At 39.8% G+C, this 21,316-nt stretch overlaps 1 protein-coding gene and 1 pseudogene across 2 annotated transcripts; one reads left to right on the top strand and one right to left on the bottom strand.

Moving 5' to 3' along the window:
• Positions 1-9,932: 9,932 nt before the first annotated feature.
• On the top strand, positions 9,933-11,003 carry LOC122063336 (annotated as a pseudogene).
• Positions 11,004-17,356: 6,353 nt separating this feature from the next.
• Positions 17,357-18,302, bottom strand: LOC122063353. 2 transcript variants are annotated; one of them, XM_042627075.1, is made up of 2 exons: positions 17,929-18,302; positions 17,357-17,805 (listed from the first exon to the last, which is right to left on the bottom strand). In XM_042627075.1, the coding sequence occupies exons 1-2, from the start codon at positions 17,998-18,000 to the stop codon at positions 17,551-17,553; spliced, it is 327 nt and encodes a 108-aa protein (XP_042483009.1). In that variant the 5' UTR covers positions 18,001-18,302; the 3' UTR covers positions 17,357-17,550. The 2 variants fall into 2 exon arrangements, with proteins under 2 accessions (XP_042483009.1, XP_042483010.1); XM_042627076.1 differs by having other exon boundaries at positions 17,357-17,799.
• Between the last annotated feature and the right edge of the window lie 3,014 nt (positions 18,303-21,316).

Below are 21,316 nucleotides of genomic sequence, written 5' to 3'. Positions count from 1 at the left end.
CGAATCCAAATTAAACCGAATTATTCTATCCACTTAAACATTATTTAAAAAAAAAACCAAAAAAAAAAAAAAAAAACAATAAAAAAAATTTAAAAAAAAAACCCATTAAGTTTTTTTGACCGCTTTTTTGACCGAATCCTTAAATTAATCAATCGAATTATTCCAAATAATTCTCCACCCGAATAATTCCCGAATCCGAATTTGCTAACTATGGTTCCACAGTAAAGTTGAATGTTGGGACTAGATCACTTGGGTAGTGGAGCAATTATTGGTGCAAAGCAAAGCTGGATGATGAGACAAGACTACAAGGATCCTACAGAAAAGATTCAAATTATCAACAAGAGAAAAATCTGACCCTGTGCTTGGATGGCAAGAAAAGAAATGAAACAAAAAGAAAATTAGGAGAGGGTTCTAATGCAATTTGTTAATAAATACAGTCACGCTGTGTTTGGTAGCCAAGAGAAGAAAAGAAAAGAAAAGACAAGAAAAGAGAAAAATACAATTTTTGTATTTTTTTTCCTTGAGTTAAGAATTTTTCTTTACACTTTTCTTTTGCTCTCCCAAAAAATTTCTTACTAAAAACACAAGAAAACATGAGAAAATATGAAAACATAATAAGACAAAAAATGAATGATTGAACAATGATTTCGTATGTATCTATCTCTTTCTTAGAATTCAAATTTTTTTGAATTTTTTTCTTTTATTTTCTTTTCTTCTCTTGCTAACCAAATATGCATACTCTTTTTATTTTCTCACCATTTCTTTTCTTTTCTTTTCTTTTCTTTTCTAGATTCTTTTTTCTTTTCTTTTCTTCTCTTGGCTACCAAACATAGCCTCAGAGAGAGAAAGAGGTTGCTATATAATCTTTGAAAATTATACTTAAAAAGAAAGATATAAGGAAGAAAAAAACCTGCAATCTTTATTTTTAAGTAAGGGGCATCCTCAATGCTACTAGCATGTAATAGAATCACATGCCCACCTAATGGGACCATGGGAGAGGATGGGAACATGGTTCATATGTGTCACACCCTGCCTCCTCTAGGCTAAGGTATACAGCACTGAATATCTATATCCATTTAGCGTAACCCTCCAGGATCATAGATACAGTACTCAAATCCGTAAATGCCCCAAAATCACAACTAAAATCAGAGTACACGTATAAGATTTGTAAGCTTTACTCTACTACTGGTGATTCACTAAATGATAATTACCATCTACAAAAATTCATTTGAATTATGATCCCAGGTATTACAAGATTATAAATAATACATAAGGACAAATAATTGAAAATAAAGAAATGGTGTCCATCAATACGGTGTCTCGCAGACACAAGCCTTACCATTGCCACCGAAGTCCCAAGCATGCCTCTGCATTGGTTCCACCATCTAAAAAGGGTGTAACAAATGGGGTGAGCTTCCACGAAGCCCAGTGAGGGGTAACACAAGCATAAGCAATCATAACAATCCAAGAATATGCAATAGTATAAATATCCATGCCCAACCATATCAATATGAATGCAATGACATGATCCATTTATTATCAAACAATTAGAAGCAACAATTTCTAAGTCCAAACGGGGTATAATTGCTACTGCAACATAGGTGTTATCCCCAGTCATGAATGTATATTATCAGTCCCCAGGGATACAAGCTAGTTGTGGGTCAGGAGCGTGCTGGTTTCAGAACCACATCGTTACCCGGCAAACCCCTATTCATAACCCTCCCATAATACCACTACATCAAATCCAACATCGCAAATGGGGTATACTCGTCACAGAATCAAACATCGCGTGAGGGTCTGTCATGACGTTGGCATCTGTGCATCTCAATCACCAGAAATCATCCCCAACCACGGACCGTCGGATGAAAATATTAGCCAATACGTAAACCCCTATTGGCAAGGGTTGTAGCACCAGGGTGGTTATCCTAATCCAATGCATTTTAATATACCATAAGACAATTCAATCACACTCTCACACACACACACATACACACACCTTGAGCATGCAATGTCGTCGGCACCAACCATTGGCCACCCTGCACCCCAGTCACACACAGTCACACACACTCACCCTGAGCATCTAGTGCCATCGGTACCAACCGTTGGCCACCCTGCACCACAGTCACATACACACACACACACACACCCTAAGCATGTAGTGCCACCAGCACCAACTATTGGCCACCCTGCACCCTATTCACATACACACACACTCACCCTGAGCATGCAGTGCCGTCGACACCAACCGTTGATCACCCTGCATCCTGTTGGGATTTAAAATGTAACCGCAAGCGTACGAATCAGTGTACCTACGGGTCAAACATAGGGAGAGCAGTCACTTTATTTTTTTATTTCTTTTAATGATACGAAAGTGAATTGATTAATGGTTGTGATCTAATTCTAATTACCGTCCTAAACATATGTATCTAAAATAACGTCCTAACCATTCGTCATCTAAGAATTTAATGACGCAAGCTACGCAATTAAAATTAAATAAATAAATAACTGAAAATAAATAACCCACGTAATTTAAAAAAATAATAATAATAATAATAACAATAAATAAATGCTGAAATAAAAATAAAGTTAAAGAAATGGGAGAAAGCTAGAGAGTGACTCACAAGTAGATTTCTCTACTTAGCCCAAGGGATGCATCATAATATGAGCTTCCCTACTTGACTAGAGAGTCACTCTTACAAGGGTTACTCTACTTAACTTTAGGGAAAGGGAGACAATTAAAATAAAAGTAACAAATTGATGGTTCTATGGCTAGGAGGGGCAAAGCCAATACATACACTAACCATGAACCTTGGGGGAAAGGGATAGCAATAATGTAATTATTGAAATTAAAATCCTAAATTAAAAAGGAAAGGGTAGTCAGAAGAGAGAATGAGAGGGGGTAGAGAAGACTACTGAAGGAGCCTACTTACTTGAATCAATGTTTGAACTTGAAAGCTTGGGTAATTTGAGATACTACCAGTACTAAAAATCAGATCTTGAATAAACTAAATCTGAAAATTTTAGTACTAGAGAAAATAAATCTTGAAAAAAAAAAAAAACTGAACTTTAAAAAAAAGATGCTCCACGGCTCATGATCTTGTCACCTAGATCTAAGCCTAAAACTATAACTTTAAAAATTACAACTCAATTGCATAAATCATAAATATAAAAGGCTGACTAAGAATAAAAGAATGCTTGCATTAATTGACATAAAAAACTATTACAAAAGTGATTAAAGCAAAAATAGAGAAGAACTAAAACTAAAGAGTGAGAGAGGGAGAGAGAGAAGAAAATTAAGCATAAACTAGAAAATAAACTAAGGGGAATAATAAAATAGGATGGGGGAGGAAGGGGCTTTTATAGGGTTTTTTTCTTGTGTCCTTCCTTTTACAAGTCTTCTTAAAAAAAAAAAAAAAAATTAAATTAAATTAAATTTTGGTAAAAATCCTTATTCTCTGAGATATTGTGCGAGGAAAGAGAGAATCTATTTTCAAAATTAACAAATTCTATTCATTCCTTACAATATTCACCAATATCTTGCAATCTTGATAAAATCAGAAAGGACTCTCTGCATAGCATCTTCAAAATCTTGTAAGGTGGCAAGAAGAGAAAATAATCTTCAGGATTTTATAGGAGATAGGATGTGGTACCAATGAGTGGGTCCCACCTTTGGACTAGTGCTTGATTCACTTTAAGCACTTTCTCTTGTAGACTTGAAAACTAAAAAAAATAAGAAAAATAAAAGTAGTATTATCCAAAGTAGGGTAAAATATACACTTATGTCCCTAAGATTTCACACATTATTGTACTCATCAAATTCTCCCATACTTAACTTTTGCTCGTCCTCGACCAAGATAAATAAATAAATAAATGAAAGAAAAAAGCCTAACTCACTTTCGTAGGAATCACGGTTGCATTTAGCATGTGCAACAAGTTTTTAAACCCTAAGTTATCCTAGTGGACGAATTGTGTCTTGTGGGTGTTTGTAGTGAATAATCACCCAAAATTCAGAATAAATAAATCCCAACCTTAGTTAAAGGTAAGGTTCATACCGATTCAGAGCAAAGATAATTTTTCTTACAAGGGACCCCCATGCTTGAACTTTTATTACCCTTGATCAATTCCAGGCACTAGCATATTTCTTAATTTGAAACTCACCTCGTCTCTTCCAAAACATCCTTATCTTAAGGCAAAACCACTTGTGAAGAAATAGGGAACCAATGACTAAGGCGTTGGAGTGTTTTTGACCAAAACATATTACTAAGCATTAATGACATTTGCACATTTTTTCTCCTTTTTTTCGCTTAAACTCTATTCTACTCCACTACTTTTGGCCTGAATGACATGGTGGAGCAAACACCAAACACCCAAATTACTATATAGCTTCACTTTTTACATATGCCCACAAAGACAGTGATGCTAGAGTTCCTTCAGAAGTTTCCTCCCAAGGAATTTTGATCAAGACACCACGCTTCATGAGGCGTAATGCCCTGTCTAGTTCCAAGGGAATGAACTATTATTCTTCTTTATACCACATTTCACATTTCATTTAAAATTGTGCATTTGTCAACCTATGCCAAATTAAAAAGGTCTCAACTCCAAATCAAAAGTATAAGGAACCCACAGACTTACATATGGTCCAACACCATAAAATAGGGGTCTCTTATTTTTCAAAAGAAAGTCCCATCTCAAGACACAGGCTTGTTTCTTTCTTCTCAACAGTGTTTTTATACGTTCAAAATGGGTACCTTAATCAAAACTTTCATTTTTCATACATCAAGCAACCGAATGGTATGATCATTAGCCGAAAGCCAAAGTAAGACTTCATCCTTTAACAAGCTCAAAAAAACATAAAAAGAAAAACAAATAAAACAAAGTGGAAAAAGAAGAAACTGGTTTTTCTCCCCCACACTTAAGTCATGCAATGTCCTCAATGCATCATACCTGATTAAAATTTAATCATCAGTATAAAGAGATTCATGGAAATCTATGACCTCTTCACTACCAATATTAGGAAACTCGAAGAATGGTTTCAAACGCTGACCATTAACCTTCGAAATTACCCTGTTCTTGGATTCAAAATCTCCACAGCCCCATGAAAATATATATTATGGACAATAAATGGGTCATCCCATCTGGATCTAAGCTTATCAGGAAAAAGATGCAATCGAGAGTTGTACAATAAGACTTTATCACCAATTACAAAAGATTTACGTAGAATGTGCTTATCATGGAAAGCTTTGGTCTTTTCCTTGTAAATCCTAGAACTTTCATAGGCTTCATTCCTAAGTTCCTCCAACTCAGATAGTTGGAGCCTACGATGAATTCCCGCATCAGATAAATCAAAGTTGAGCTTCTTGATGCCCCAAAAGGCCTTATGCTCCAACTCAACTGGTAAGTGACAAGCTTTCCCATACACCAAATGGTAGGGAGACTGACCAAGGTCGGTCTTGAATGCAGTCCGATGGGCCCACAAGGCATCAATGAGCCTAAGGGACCAATCCTTACGGTTGGGATTAATAGTCTTCTCCAAGATTTGTTTGATCTGCCTATTAGACACCTCCACTTGGCCACTAGTTTGGGGGTGATAAGGGGTAGATAACTTATGGGTGATTCCATACTTTTTCATTAGGGCCTCTAAAGGCCGATTACAAAAATGAGTACCCCTATCACTAATTATTGCACGTGGTGCACCAAAGCGGGAAAAAATGTTCTCTTTGAGAAACTGGACCACCACTTTGTTGTCATTAGTTTTACAAGGTATGGCCTCTATCCATTTAGAAACATAATCAACGGCCAAAAGTATGTACAAATTCCCAAAAGAATTAGGGAATGGTCCCATAAAATCGATGCCCCATACATCAAAGATCTCAACTACCAAAATATGGTTGAGGGGCATCATGTTCCTTTTATTGATACGGCCAAAAGACTGGCAGGCAGGGCAAGCCTTGCAAAAATCAAAAGCATCTCTAAAAAGAGTGGGCCAATAAAATCCGCATTGGAGAACCTTTGCGGCAGTCTTCTTAGGTCCAAAGTGTCCACCACATGCATGATCATGACAAAAAGAGAGAATGGAATGTTGCTCATAATCAGGAACACATCGTCGGATAATCTGATCCGGACATATCTTAAACAAATAAGGATCATCCCAGAAAAAGTGCTTAACTTGGGAATGAAACCTATACTTATCTTGGGTGGACCAGTGATCCGGAGTCACACCTGAAACTAAGAAGTTGACAATGTCAGCAAACCATGGTTCACTGGACATTGCAAATAATTGTTCATCTGGAAAGTTCTCGTTGACTGGAGAATCAACAGTCAAGGAATTGGGAAGCCGGGATAAATGGTCTGCAACTAGGTTTTCAACTCCTTTTTTATCCCTAATTTCTAAATCAAACTCTTACAAAAGTAAAACCCACCTAATGAGACGGGCTTTGGCATCCTTCTTCTGAACTAAGTATCTGAGAGCAGAATGATCAGTATACACCACCACATGTGAACCAACTAAGTAAGATCGAAACTTTTCTAATGCAAACACAACCACTAAAAATTCTTTTTCAGTGGTTGTATAATTGAGTTGTGCATCATTTAAGGTCCTACTAGCATAATAAATGATAGTGGATAACTTATTAATCATTTGACATAAACCGCTCCTATGGCAAAATCTGAAGCATCACATATCAGTTCAAAAGGTTCAGTCCAAACAGGTGGTTGAACAATGGGTGCATTGGTCAACTCTTTCTTAAGTTATTTGAAAGATTCTAGGCACTCTTTAGAAAACTCAAAAGTTTGATCTTTGACAAGTAATGAAGTGAGAGGTGGGGCTAACTGACTAAAGTTCTTAATAAACCTTCTGTAGAAGCCCACATGCCCTAGAAAAGATCGGACGTCCTTAACAGATTGAGGAGGTTGTAAATTATCAATTAAATCAACTTTGGTTTTATCTACCTTAATTCCCTCCTTGGATATTACATGGCCTAAAACAATACCAGATTTAACCATGAAATGAAATTTCTCCCAATTCAAAATCAAATTCTTAAATATGCACCTTTTGAAAACTAGAGAAAGATGATGAAGACATTCAGAATAGGAATTCCCATGAATTGAAAAGTCATCCATAAATACTTCTAAGAATTTTTTGACCATGTTAGAAAATATGCTCATCATGCATCGTTGGAACGTAGCAGGGGCATTACAAAGCCCAAAGGGTATACGCCTGTAAGAAAATGTTCCATATAGACATGTAAAAGTGGTCTTATGTTGGTCCTCTAAAGCAATTGGGATCTAGTTATAGCAGAAATATCCATCAAGAAAACAATAGTATTCATATCCATCTAACCTCTCTAACATCTAGTCAATAAATGGCAATGGGAAGTGGTCCTTCCAGGTTGCCACATTAAGTTTCCTGTAGTCTATGCACACTCTCCACCCAGATTAGACACAAGTTGGAATTAGTTTATTATTGGTATTGAGAACTACAGTCACACCAGACTTCTTAGGCACTACGTGAATTGGGCTTACCCATTGGCTGTCAGAAATAGGATAAATTATTCCATGATCCAAGCACTTTAGGATCTCTTTTTTAATAGCTTCCATCATCACTGGGTTAGCTCTTCTTTGGGGTTCTGTGGATAGTTTGGAATCCTCCATAAGATGTATATGATATTGCACAATAGAAGAGCTTATACGCTTGATATCAGTCATGGTCCAACCTAAGGCTTCCTTCTTATCTTTTAATACTTTAAGTAACTCCTCTTCCTGGCTAGAAGTAAAATTTAAAGAAATTATTACAGAAAGAGTCTGGTTAGGCCCTAGGAAAGCATACCTCAAATTACATGGCAACTCTTTAAGATCTAGCTCAGGGGGCTCAACAATGAAAGGTTTGGGAATAGAATTGGAAAGGGGTCCTAAGGGCTCCACATGTGTGTGAAGACTCAAGACTTTAGAAAAGAAATTTTCATTATCATCATCCAACTCATTCATATACTCTTGAAATTCTGAATCAAAATTAATATCAAAGTTGGTAATTAAATCATCAGAAAAATCCAGAAAATCCTCAATCATATTAATATCTTCTTCCATATGTGGTTGCTTGCCTATCCTAAACATGTTAAACTCAATAGTTTGGTTACCAAAAGATAATCTTAGGAAACCATTCCGGTAGTTGATTAATGCATTACTAGTAGCCAAGAATGGTCTTCCTAGAATTATTGGGATCTCATTCTTGGTTGACAAGGGCTTGGTATCTAACACAATGAAATCAACAAGGAAAATAAATTCCTCTACCTTTAGTAAGACATTCTCAACCATCCCTTTAGGAATTTTAACAGACCTATCTGCTAACTGAAGAGTAGTTCCAGTGGCTTTTAATTCTCCCAATCCAAGTTGCTTGTACACATGGTAAGGTAAAAGATTCACACTTACACCAAGGTCAAGTAAGGTATGCTCAATGTAGGTGTTGCCTATGACATAAGATATGGTAGGGCTCCCTGGATCCTTATACTTGGCTGCTATAGGCTGAGTGATTATAAAACTAATGTTACCTGCCAAGAACATCTTTTTTAGCACACTAGTGATACGTTTGTGAGTGCACAAATCTTTCAGTACCTTTGCATAGGCGGGGATCTGGGATATGGCATCCAAAAGGGGGATATTCACTTCTACCTTTTGAAGACTTCTAAAATTTTGTCCAAGGAAGTAGTCTTCCTTTTGTTTACCAAGTGATTAGGAAATGGGATAGGATGAACATAAGGACTGTTAGGGATTTGCCCCTATTCAGAAGAATCATTTTTTGTTTCCTTAACCAAATCATCTTTAGTTTCAGAAAAATCTTTGGTAAACCCAGGGGGTTGCTGATAAGATGATAGGAGAGGGGCCCTAGGAAAACTAGCCTGAGGTCCTGCATTTGACCTAGGAAAAGTATTTTGGGAAAAAGATTGTTGTGCAAAGGGAGGCCTTTAGAGTCCAAGTTGACCTTGATTATGGAGATTGGAAGGCCCTGCTTGGTTACCCTGATTCCAAGAGAAATTTGGGTGATTTCTCCATCCTGCACTGTAAGTATTACTATATGGATTATTCTGGTATAAGGCATTAACACTATCATTAGAAGTGCCCCCAGAGGTGTTGGGGCATTCTTCTAGGAGATGTCCAGGGGACTGACACCAAGTACAAATCTTAACCAAATTGACTGATGATGGCTCTCTAGGAATAATAGCATCAATTCTCTTGATTAGGCTATCCAAATAGGCTTCCTTGGCTACAACCCATCCACAAAATATCATTTTCCTCCTATGGTTCTTTCACTCTCTTGGGTTGATTCCCACTCACGGATTTTGTCAGCTAAGTCAAGTAAGAATTCCCATGCCTTTCCTTCATCTGTAAAAGATGTGAATCCCACAAGGCACATAGACTCTATCATTTGGATCTTTCACCCTTCTCATTTTACAAATGGGATGGGTTGGATCCTCATATATATGCCTAGGTGAACGTACATGTAACAAATCCAAATTCAAGATAAGGCAATGAAGCGATCAAGAGGTTCAAACTTGAGACCTCATAGTAAGCAAGGGCTGAGCACACCACAACTTCATCAACTACGCTAGGCAGTTGTTGTTAGGCCATCTAAGAGTTGCTTGGCCTAGTTTGCAACCCAATTGACCACTAGGAGTTGCTTGGCCTAGTTTGCAACCCAATTGACCACTAAGAGTATGCATCAACAAACGTAAGCATTTGTATAATCTGGAAAAATCTAACCTAAAGTCATGATCGCCATCTTGATACTGTTCTTGACATAATATAGAAAAAAATTGGAAGATCACTGCCCATGAAAGCTCAGTTCATCAATCACTATATATAAATCAGTTCAGGAGGAGGAGGTGGTTACAACTCGCAAGCCTTCCAAATCATCTTAATTTGTTTTCTCACTTATCAACATGGGAGAAGAACTAAAGCTATTTGGATATTGGTCTAGCCCATTTAGCTGCAGAGTCAAATGGGCTCTGAAACTAAAAGGGGTAGACTATGAATACATTGAAGAAGATCTGTTCAACAAGAGTGCTTTGCTTTTACAGTACAACCCAATTTACAAGAAGATCCCAGTACTTGTTCATGGAGGAAAACCAGTTGTGGAATCCATTGTCATCCTTCAATACATTGAAGAGACATGGCCTGAGAATCCCTTGCTCCCAACTGATCTTTATGAGAGAGAGTCGTAGCTCGATTTTGGACTAAATTTGCTGAAGATAAGGTAAATTACATTTTAAGCATAGTTCAAAATCTCCTTTCGGTCACTGAAATATCTTTGAAACAATGTATTTGTTTTGTGAGCTTTTCTTGGCCATTTAGGGAGTCAAAAAATCCAAAATTTCAATGAAACAGTGCATTTTTGCGACCAAAATTTCGATGAAACAGTTTTGACTCTGGGTTTTGCCTCCTGTTTCATTTCAGACATGTTGAAATTTGCGAGATTTCGACGAAATTTGAAATGTGATTTTAAGCATGGACAGGAGCTGCTCTAGGCCTTCTATTTTAGTTTTCTTTATGCATCTATTTTAATCTTTTATTTCTGTTGTGGGCACTTTCTTTTGGCTCAACTAAGCTAAAGTGTGATGAACTAAGGTGATGTTTTGTTTTGTTCTTAATAGACTTCAATCATTTGGAGTATGTTTCACACAGTAGGAGAAGAACAAGAGAAAGCCATAAAAGGGTGCTTAGAAATGTTGAGAACCATTGAAGAACATGGTCTTGGAGAGAAGAAATTCTTTGGTGGAGAGACTATTGGATTAGCAGATTTAGCCTTTGGATGGATTGCTCACTGGTTGGGAGTGCTGGAAGGCATATTACATCAGAAATGGGTGGAAGCCCATACATTCCAACGCTTGCATGCTTGGATTCAGAATTTCAAGGAAGTTTCTGTGATCAAAGAGAACCTTCTTGATCGTGATCAAATGTTCCTCTTTTACAAGTGTCGGATGGAGAAGCTTTCTGCATCTGCTTCAAACTAGGGTTCTACTATTGTAATACCCCGCTTCTTAAACCCGGTCTGATTTCGCGGTTGAATCGGTTTAACCATGCAGGAACCGAGCTAGAGGAAATTAGAGCGGGTTCCTTGTGGGCTATAATGGCATGGGTGACCTTAAACACCGGCTGGCCCGACAAGTCCGAGCCAGTGCCAGAAGAGATGGGAGTGCCCAAGCCGTGTACATGCACCTACCATAAGGCCATGTACAGATAAAGCAGGTATTATATCCGTATTTTAAGGTATATACGTATGCTACATCGTATGCCAGGGGTGGGGTTCGTGCCGAGGCCCGAACCCTGTCAAAATCCTAAGTTTTGGCCCTCAGGTGGGCGGACAGGTGGGTGCACCCACCCACCTGAGTGACCCATCCATGTGCACTATTCACTTAATTAGGAATTATATATATAGCTTTATGTTTTTTCTTTCTTTCCATTTATGTCACCCGTACGTTGGTGAGGATAGTAAAGAGGAGAGAGAAAAGAAAGGGAAGAAGAAGGGAAGAGAAGGAAGAGGAAGAAGGGAAGGATTTCAGCGGCGCCGAAGCTTGATCTTCCCATTCCGGCGCCGGGAGAGTGATCTTCAACTCTAGATCTACGGTTAGAGGTTAGCAAAGTTGGGTTTTGTGAACATTCACCATACCCAAGCTTTAAACCCTTGATTCGAGTATGGTTTCTTGAGATCTTGTAAATCCCCTTTGAAATGACGAATCTAAGGTTTAATAGATGATTTATGTGTTGATCTTGAAGGATTTGAACAGATATTGACAAGGTGGAAGAAGCATGGTGGGTTTGAAGTGATTTGGAGGGTTTGAAGTCTTTCTTGGGCAAAGAAGGTAAGATGGTTTTCCATCACTTGAATCTAACCTAGATCTAGGTTAGAACCATCCTATAGGACCTTGAAGGTGTGAGGAATGGGTTGGGAAAAGCCCCATTTGAATCCCCAAAGAATGGAGAAAGTTGGGAAGAAACAGGGTGTTTCCCGCCAAGACTGGTGGGTGCAACCGGTGGGCCCCTACCCGCCTATGGGCACCCACCTGAGAAGGCAGGGGGGCCTTCGGGCACAACCGGCGAGCCCAACTGGTGGGCCAACCGGCGGGCCATCCTACCCGCCGGTCCTAGCAGGGGCCCCTGGCCCAATCGGCGGGTGGAACTGGCGGGCCCCTACCCGCCGGTCCCAACCGGTGGGTAGGACCAGTGGGCCAGACTGCCCACCTGTCTGACCCACCCATGTGGCCCCGAGGGTGATCCTTATGTCCGATTGGACCCAAATCGGACGTGTGACCTTCTTTTGACGTCCTAAACACGATTTTGTCATCGGATTTCATTAATTTTGATCCTAAAATGGTGAAGTACTAACCCCGCTCAATTATGTTAGGTTCACCAAATCCTACCCGATTCGCACCGGATCTCACCCATACCGAACGGGAATCCTTGTACACTACAAGTAAGTGGGGAGAGGACGTTTGGCCTTGTTTCAAGGCATTGTTTGGCATTCATTTAATTATATCTAGTCTAGTCATGCCATCATGAATATGCTATGTAGACTATTCATTCCACACATTGATGTGCATATGTGCTATGTTTACTTTCCAATTGCCAATTGAATGAGATGTTTATATGTTGAATGTGGACATCATTGTGCATGTTGCATTGATAGACTAGACGCCGTAGTCGGCTTGGAGACGAGTGCATTGGTGGCCCGTGGAATGGGAAACGGAGGCACTATGCAATTGTACTAATGTCATATAGGAGCATGCGGTATTAGGATTTTCACCATCCCGTGCTACGACCCTTCCCAACAGGGGTTAAGGTGTTGGGTTATCATTTGGGGGGAAGCAGTGGTCGCGGTCGTCGGGTCACTGTGGCGGTTAGACATAACGCCCGACGGGTCATGTAGGACAGTCGGCAACCCCGGTGGTACATTCAAGAGGGCCAATCGTACTGCTTTTAAATTGCTGGAGTCAGTACCTTTATTTTTAGTCATTTACATTTCTGTTGAGAGCCGGTGGACGGCATTGTCTTTACTTTTTTGAGTACTCACAGTGGGCCTTCTCCGACAGCCCTATGGGCGTATCGCGGGAGGGAATTCGTGGCTCGTACCCGGAGTATACGCGCACTGTAGTTGTAGTAGCACTAAAACTGAGGACTTAGTACTGTTGCTTAGGTGGATGTGATTTAAAATGTATAGCATGGCATGTAGTGCATATGATATGTTGTGATGTGTGGGCTGCTGTGTGGTCCATCTTTCTACTTACTGAGCTAGTGAGCTCATCCCACGTATACGCCCCTTTTTAGATGATTTTGTAGGTCATACATCTGAGGAGCACGGGGTGGGTCCCACAGTCGAGTTTCCTGAAGAGGACTTGTGGACCCCTGAGGAGTTAGAGCATGGCACTGACTGCTCGTGTGAGAGCTGTGCTACGGGATAGTAGTTTTGAGGCCGTGCTGAGCTCCACTTCTGAGGCCGAGCTGAGCTCTACCACGTGATGCCGAGCTGGGCTCAACCCTTGATGCTGAGCTGAGCTCTAGCCTTGAAACTGAGCCGAGCTGTGTACTCTGATTGTTTTGGTGGATTTCCTTATGTACTTGATATTTGAATTTTATTCTTTTTATGTAAATATCATGCCTTCGGGCCCAAATGTATATAATTATTGTATCACTATCCGGGTATCAAGTATTATGGGATTATTCACAGGTAAAACTTAGTCTTCCGCTGATCTGATGAGTTTATATTAGTTGTGTGTATGCTATGGTGGAATACAGTATCTGATGATCCTGGCAGGTTTGGGTTAACCGGTGTTAACTCGGTCACTGGCCCGGTTCAGTGTGAACGGGGTATGACAAACGGGGCTGGTTGACTCAATAGCATGAATAAACTTGAAGGTCTCCCAGATGCTAGTCCAGTTCAGGAGCGATTCGATGGCTCGGTGGATTAAATGCAGCAAAGGGCCTCCTTCTCCTTCTAAGAAAGTTGTTGTTGTTTCATCAATGGTGCAATGGTTCTTCTGGATAGGTGCCTGCTTCTTCACAAATACCAGTTGATCAATCTCGTGTTCTCGAAAGCCGAACTTTCTGAGAAGTGACGATTGGTGAAGACTGCTCAATCCTTTTTCTATAAAGTCCATCTTTTCAAGCCTATTGATGGAGGCCATCCCGATTCCTCAATCACATCTTTGACCACCCTCATGGACCTTCTCGTTGCAGTTGATTCGGGCACAGTACATGCAAACCATCATTCTTTGTGCTCTTCTTTGCTTCGCATATATACTTCTTTCTCTGCAAGGACGAAGCTTGAGCTCATGTAACTCTTGGGCTCTTGGTTCTTATAGGAGGGAGCAAATGTAGCTTTTCAAATCAATGGGAAGCTATAAACTCCAGATGAGCCTTATCTTCTTTTCCCATTCTCTTTTCAGTAGGACTTAAGGACTTGGTGCCTCTTTTGACTAGATCGATGTTGTAAGACTAGAGGAAGACCCATTCTCAATCAGTGCAATTTTTACTCTCTAGGTGATACAACTGTCTTGATCACTTTCTTTGACTAGCACTTGCTATTATTCTACCTCATGAGTTACACAGTCAAACTCATATTGAAAGAATACCTCAAATCCTAGTTGCATCTTCACAGTGGTTTCATCAAATCATAGTTCAACATTTTCGTAGAAGGGAAAATCTTCTCCTTCCCTTACGAAGTACCCGTTAAGAGTGGGGTAGTAAGAGGCAAAAATTTTCCTGGTCATCCTTAGTACCTTTTGCCCTTTGCTACCATTCTTGCTCCTAGGTCGAGGGGTTTGAGGAATTTACCCAAGGCCACTCCTTCCTTTGTTAACCACTAGAGTAGGTAATTTTGAAACACCCTGATGATACTTTCGCAATCCCATCCTTGGAAAGTATTGCATGTTCCTCATCATTTGGTTCACCAGAGGGCTCCATATAGCTTCATAGTTAGCCAAAATCTTTTCATTTGGCATTTCCTTGGCGAGTGCTACACAAGTTTCCTCTATTTTGAAATCACTAAGTTAAACTTCCTGGTCTTGTTCTTCTCCATTTTCAATATTGGCTAAGGTGTTCACCACTTTGGGATCCCTGGCTACTATAATCACCTTCCCTTCATGAATGAATTTTATTTTCTAATGGAGACTAGAGGACACAGCCTTTGCATGATGTAACCAAGGCCTTCCCAAGAGCATGTTGAAAGACGCTAGTATATCAATGATCTAGAAATCAATATCAAACTTCACCGGGTCGATCATCACAGCGATGGTAAAAATGCCAAGGATTTTCCTCTTGTTGTTATCATATGCCCGCATGGTTTGGTTTGATGGCCTCATATCTTCCAGGTTGATGCTAAAACTCTTTGCCGATCTCGAGGATAGAACATTCAAAGTGGACACGTTGTCAATGAGAACCTGGGGAACCACCTTATTAAGACATTCTACTGTGATGTGTAGAGCTTTATTATGCTAGGTTCCTTTAGAGAGTTCAGAATCTGAGAACATCAATGATATTACTGCATAAGTTGCCCCTACTATGTGCGAGAGATGCACTGGATCTATCTTGATTGGCACTTATATATTGGTGAGAGACTTCAAGACTGCTTCATGGTGTGTGGGGGAGGCCATCAACAATCCCCAAATCAATATATTAGCTTGGGACTTCTTGAGCTGAGCCAAGACTAGATTCTCTAGTTCTTTCTTCAAGCCACTAGTTCCTGCCTCATTAGTCCTTGACTATTCTATAGCTAGGGCCTTGGCCTTGTAGTCTCTTCCACTTTGAGTTTCCATCACATTGGTAGGTTTCTTCATGATGATCTCCGTAGAATAACACTCTTCATCAACACTCTTCATCATCACTATTTGTTATGGTAATGATTCCTACCATAGGATCATCCTCTTCTTCTGATTCTTCTTCCCAATTTGGGGTGGAAATTCGAGGTCCTCTATGAATGTCAAGGGCCCTGGCGCTCAACAAAGCTCTCCACATCACTGTCTTGTCGAGTGAATGTGGACAGGACAAGCCCATAGTGAGAAATAGAATAATTCTCTAAAAAAGTGAGTTGAGAGCATGCCAAGATTACGGTAAAATATAAATTTTTTACTTTTTGGTTTTAAAGTAAAATATGAAAATCAAATTCAAAATGTAGGAAATTTTATATGGGGAAAGATTTTCATATAAAATATCAATTGCAAGGAAAATTCTACAACTAAACAAACAAGGCAATGCCTAAAAGGATCCCTTTTTCTTTATGTTATCTCAGCTATTAAATTTAGGGAAAGTATATCTTTTGGCCCAACTAATTAAACTAGATTTACATTTATTATATTGACCTTTAAGTTCTTGCAATATATTTTCCTCTATTGAACAATTCAATCTTCATATTTATAGAAATTTCGAAATCAATTTATACCTCATGGATTAAGTTTGGGATTTTCTTTTTAGCACCCCTTATGGTGTCAATAAGTTGTCACCTCTTTTTCTTTGCTCGTGTCACTCTTGCACAGTTGAACAAGGTAAATAGTGATTTTAAATTATAACAACAACAACAACAAAGCCTTATCCCAACTTAATGGGGTCAGCTACATAGATCCAAGTAAAGAAAAGGAAGAAGACAACCAAAAGAAGGAAACAAAAAATCAAAAGCATTAACAAAGTAGTACACAACTACAGGGGGTCCGTCACATAGATCTTAGCCCTCCATTCTGCTCTATTCAAGGCCATACTTGGGACTAGGCCTAATCTATGCATGTCCTTCCTCACAACCTCTTCTATGGTCATTTTCGATTTGCATCTAGCTCTTTTGGATCCTTCTTTTTGGATAAGGTTGCTCCTCCTTATTATCACATCCAATGGCATCCATTGAACATGGCCATAGCATATCAAACAATTTTCACGAAGCTTATCATGAATTAGAGCAACTCCCAAATCCTCTCTAATACATTTATTCGTTACCTTATCCCTCCTAGTTTTCCCATGCATCCATCTTAGCATCTATTACTATGTCTTTTCTTAATTGCCTAACAATCCACATCATACATCATAACAGGTTGCACGACTATCCGATAGAACTTTTTTTTAAGCTTACAGGACCCGTCAGTCACACAAGACTACATAAGCACGACTGTCTGATAGAAATTTTCTCAGTTACCCCTATATGCACGTAACAGATCTTCTCCCTAGCTAATGTGAGTGACTGGTCCATGGAGGGATGTCAATTACAGTGACCATAATCAATGTTATTGAACTAGGCAGGAAACAATTAAGTTTCAACCATAATCTATGTTCAAACTAATTAGGGAATGTAAAATGCAGCACATTAAGGGTCACATTAATAGACATTGGGTTGTCGTACTCATTTTCAAAACCCTCTAATTATGATCTACTCGTTCAAAGGATTGAAAGGGCATTCATGGTCATCGATATCAGTACTTCTCCATGGCAAGAAATGATTTATCTTCTTGCTTAATTTTGGCGTCAGAATCGTAATCGGGGCGTGTATTGAGAATTGGTGAACTAGATTTATGGGATCGAAATCGTCTATGACCAACGATTCTGGCGGAGGCGAACTTGGATGGTGACACATGGACGGCCAGATCTGTGAGGCCACTCTTCTTCTTCTCCCTCCTCACTCTCTCTAGACGTCTCTGCCAATGCCACTAGCGGCGCCGCTGCTTCCTCTGCCAGTATGGATCTCACAGCCGGTAGAGTGGAAGAACAGATGATGGGATTTGCCGACAGTAACCCAAATTCCGGTTTCGATGGGGAGGGATGACCAGTGAAGCTAGGCTGTCCCTTGTAGATACAAGGAAAGATCAGAGAAAATCCGGATCTTCGATCTTCTGCAGACCACCAATGGAGGAGGAGAAAGAGGTAAACACTAATTAAGAAATGGTATGTGGGATCTCAATGACTCACCTGAGAGAAGGAGCCAGAGGGCGGCTTCTCTGTAGAAGAAAACGATGAGAAGGGGAAAGGAGTTGGATCCATTTCCAATGACAATTCGGGTTCTTCTAATTTGGTTATCGAAGATGGACCGAAGAAAGAAGAGGAAGATGACGACCACGATGTTGTTGAAGGAACGCGTGGGAAGAAGAACGGTACGATCTTTGGTTTCCCTGTGATGATCCACAACGACAACAACTATGCTTTAGAGAGTGACTAGGTCATGACCCAGAAAATTTTTTCGACGGAGGAACCAAAAATGGGGATGACCCATGTTGCTGCATCCTCTCCTTTCCCAAGGGCTCACTGGGTTGGCATTAAATTCTGCTAAACCCCTCGCTGCAACTGCCAAGGCCGCAGCCGATGTTTCGTTGCCAGTGAAGAAGATTCACCGAGGGCCCAGGTCTCGAAGCTCTCAGATCTAGCCATCCACATGACATAGAACACATGGCAGCATCTGAGGTCACCTCTGCCAAATTCATTGGTCATAGACAATTTCGATCTAGATTTTTATGAAGGAGAACAGATTTAACTGATGAAATCGAGATGTATCGTTTTGAATTCAAATTGAATTTTGATATCTTTACATGGCAACCTTCTTTTTAGACTATTGAATGAACCATTCAGTGATTCACCTTTTTCCCTATTAAATATTTGGGTTTGTCACTGTCAAAAATCCCTTTGAATCCAACCTGCACAAGCATAGAAGGCAGAGGCCCAGAGGTTTCCCCAGAATTAGTCCTTTGATGCCCAAGTTAGTGATCAATAGAACAGTGTTTTTACAAGAGTAATAGTGGGTGTCGATGTATCTCCTATAGGTTCCTTTTCGATTCCCTCTTTTAGGGTTTCTCGGCCTAGGGTTTCGAGAACCCCTCCCTAGGAATCTTCTCCTCACGTGGTTCGAAGCCTTACGGCCTCTATCGGATGGGTGACACGTGTCCCTCCCTCGGATGCCACATGTCTTCACTTTATTGGGTGACAAATTCTGTCGTATTAGGGTTTAATCTTCAGAATTATATAATTGGGATGGGGTCGGTTGGGATATCAAAACCCAGCATTTCTACCTGCACAATTAAGTTCATATACCACTTTTCATAGTCGACCATAAAAGTTACCAAAGAGTTACCTTGCCTCAACACTGTTGGGTTTTGTCACGACCCAAGCCCGGGATAAGGGTCTCGCCACGCCCTCACAGGCGGTGATCAAAATGATCAAAATTCAAAACCAAGCATCCATGCATAGTTCTTAATATTCCAAGGAGCCTGCAAACTGATGGTGAATATAAGAAGAAATATTTTATTATTTTACTTTATGTTGAATCTTAATGGTTAAGAGGACTTAATGTAAATATTTACCAAGTATGAATGAGGATTTGTGGAATCGTAAATATTTTGGCCACTAGGATTTGATCCTATTACCTCTCAGATTTCTTAAGGCTATAAATCTCAAGAAATCCACTATGACTTTTAGCCCAAATACACCAATTAAGCTGAAGAGGTGGTTCTCCCGTATTATGAAAATTCCCTATGGAATCAATCCGGGTAAATACTTGGGTCTTCCTATTCAGTTTGGCATCTCAAAAGCTGCTCTCTTTGGTGATATTTCTGAGAAGATTACAAAAAAATTAGATGGTTGGAAGACTAGCCTTTTATCGCATGTTGGTAAGGAGGTGATGCTCAAGTCAGTGGCATTTACAATGTCAAACTAGGCATGTTCTCATTTCAAGTTACCTGCCTCGCATCACTAGAATCTTCGCAAAGTGGCATCAAATTTTTATTGGGGGGATTCTATTGGAAAACCAAAAATACACTGGATTTCATGGAAATGTCTATGTCGATCAAAGGAAAAAGGGGGCTTCGGGTTTAGGGATCCATCTCTTCACAATAGAACCCTTCTATCAAAGGTGGAATAGTGCTTATGGAATGAACCAAATGCACTTTGGGCCAAGTTTCTAAAGTCTATTTATTTTCCTAATGGTAACTTTCTCTCTGCTTCAATGGGGAACAACCCAAGTTGGGCTTGGAGAAGCATTCTGGATGGGCGTGAGGTTCTGAAATGGGGCTTAATTTGGCATGTAGGCCATGATGACATTATTGACATTTGGAATCACTTATGGGTGCCCACTCTTCCAGGATTCCATATCCAGACTCCCCAACCACCATATTGTGTCTTCCAAAAAGTGTCTCAACTTATTGACAATGATAGTCGGACTTGGAAGCGTGACCTTCTCTCTTCTCTTTTCCATTCTTCTGAGGTAACTGAAACTTTGAAAATCCACTTACCATTATTTCCACAAGAAGTTTTTCAGATTTGGGGGCATTGTGCAATGAAATTTTTTCTGTCAAATCGGCATATCATCTTTTGACAAATCTAGAAGTTGAGAAGGAATCATTGCAAGCATCTTCATCGTCTCCAAAGCCTTGGCAGCAAGTTTCAGATAGAGTGTGGAAGTGTATCTGGGGTTGCAATACCCTCCCAAAGATTAAATCTTTCCTTTGGAGGACATGTGCGGCGGGACTTGGTACAACGATGAATCTTTGTAGAAGAGATATCCTAGTTGATCCCCACTGTCCAAGTTGTGGCAATATCCAAGAATCAGCAGAGCATATTTTATTGACATGCCCTTTTGCTCGTTCGGTGTGGCGTGGATGCAGTTTGTCTCACAAGGTCCCAGAAGGTAATGGGATAATTTTTCATGAGTGGATTGATGGCTGGAAGATTTTTTCATCAAAAGGAAAGGAAGCAAGTAAGGAACTGATATCCTTATGCACTTTCATTTGTTGTCATCTATGGCTTGCTCGAAACGATTTTCTTTATGGGAAGAAGGTTCGGTCACCTCTTGAAGTGATTCAAGTGGCTGAAAATCATTTCAAAGAATATTATCAAACCATCTCTCCTCCCTATCGTTTGGCTTCAACATCTTCTCCAACAGCTTTCTTGGTTTCTCAATGTGAGCAACCTCCTGCAAATCATTTCAAAATTAACTATGATGCAAGTCTCCCCCCTAGATCAATGCATGGAGGTTTAGGATTCATTTGTCATGACCATCAAGGCCACCCTTATTTTTCCTTCTTAGATCTAGTTTAGTTTCAATCGGCTTTAGTTGGTGAAGCAATAGCAATCCACTCATCTCTTTTGGAAGCAATTTCTGAAGACATTACTCATATTGTGGTGGAGAATGACAACAAAGCTGTTATCGTCTACTTGAACAATGGAACTTTATCAGCTCCTTTGACTGTCAAGCCCATATTGGAGGATATTCTCCATTTGAAGACCTATTTAGGCTTTTGTATTTTTTCTTTCGTTCTAAGGAAGTTTAACAGCTTAGCTGATTCCCTGGCAAGGAGGGCCCTGCCTGTGA

The sequence above is a fragment of the Macadamia integrifolia genome, unplaced genomic scaffold (genome assembly GCF_013358625.1).
Source record: "Macadamia integrifolia cultivar HAES 741 unplaced genomic scaffold, SCU_Mint_v3 scaffold1299, whole genome shotgun sequence".
Lineage (NCBI taxonomy): Eukaryota > Viridiplantae > Streptophyta > Magnoliopsida > Proteales > Proteaceae > Macadamia > Macadamia integrifolia.
This window is presented reverse-complemented; position numbering and strand designations above follow the sequence as displayed.

What these genes read in the sequence shown, in the direction of transcription:
- LOC122063353 (XM_042627075.1), bottom strand. Translation starts at nt 18,000, where the DNA reads ATGGATCCAACTCCTTTCCCCTTCTCATCGTTTTCTTCTACAGAGAAG. An exon ending in CCTCTGGCTCCTTCTCTCAG is followed by an intron (nt 17,806 to 17,928) that starts GTGAGTCATTGA and finishes TGTATCTACAAG; the next exon opens with GGACAGCCTAGCTTCACTGG.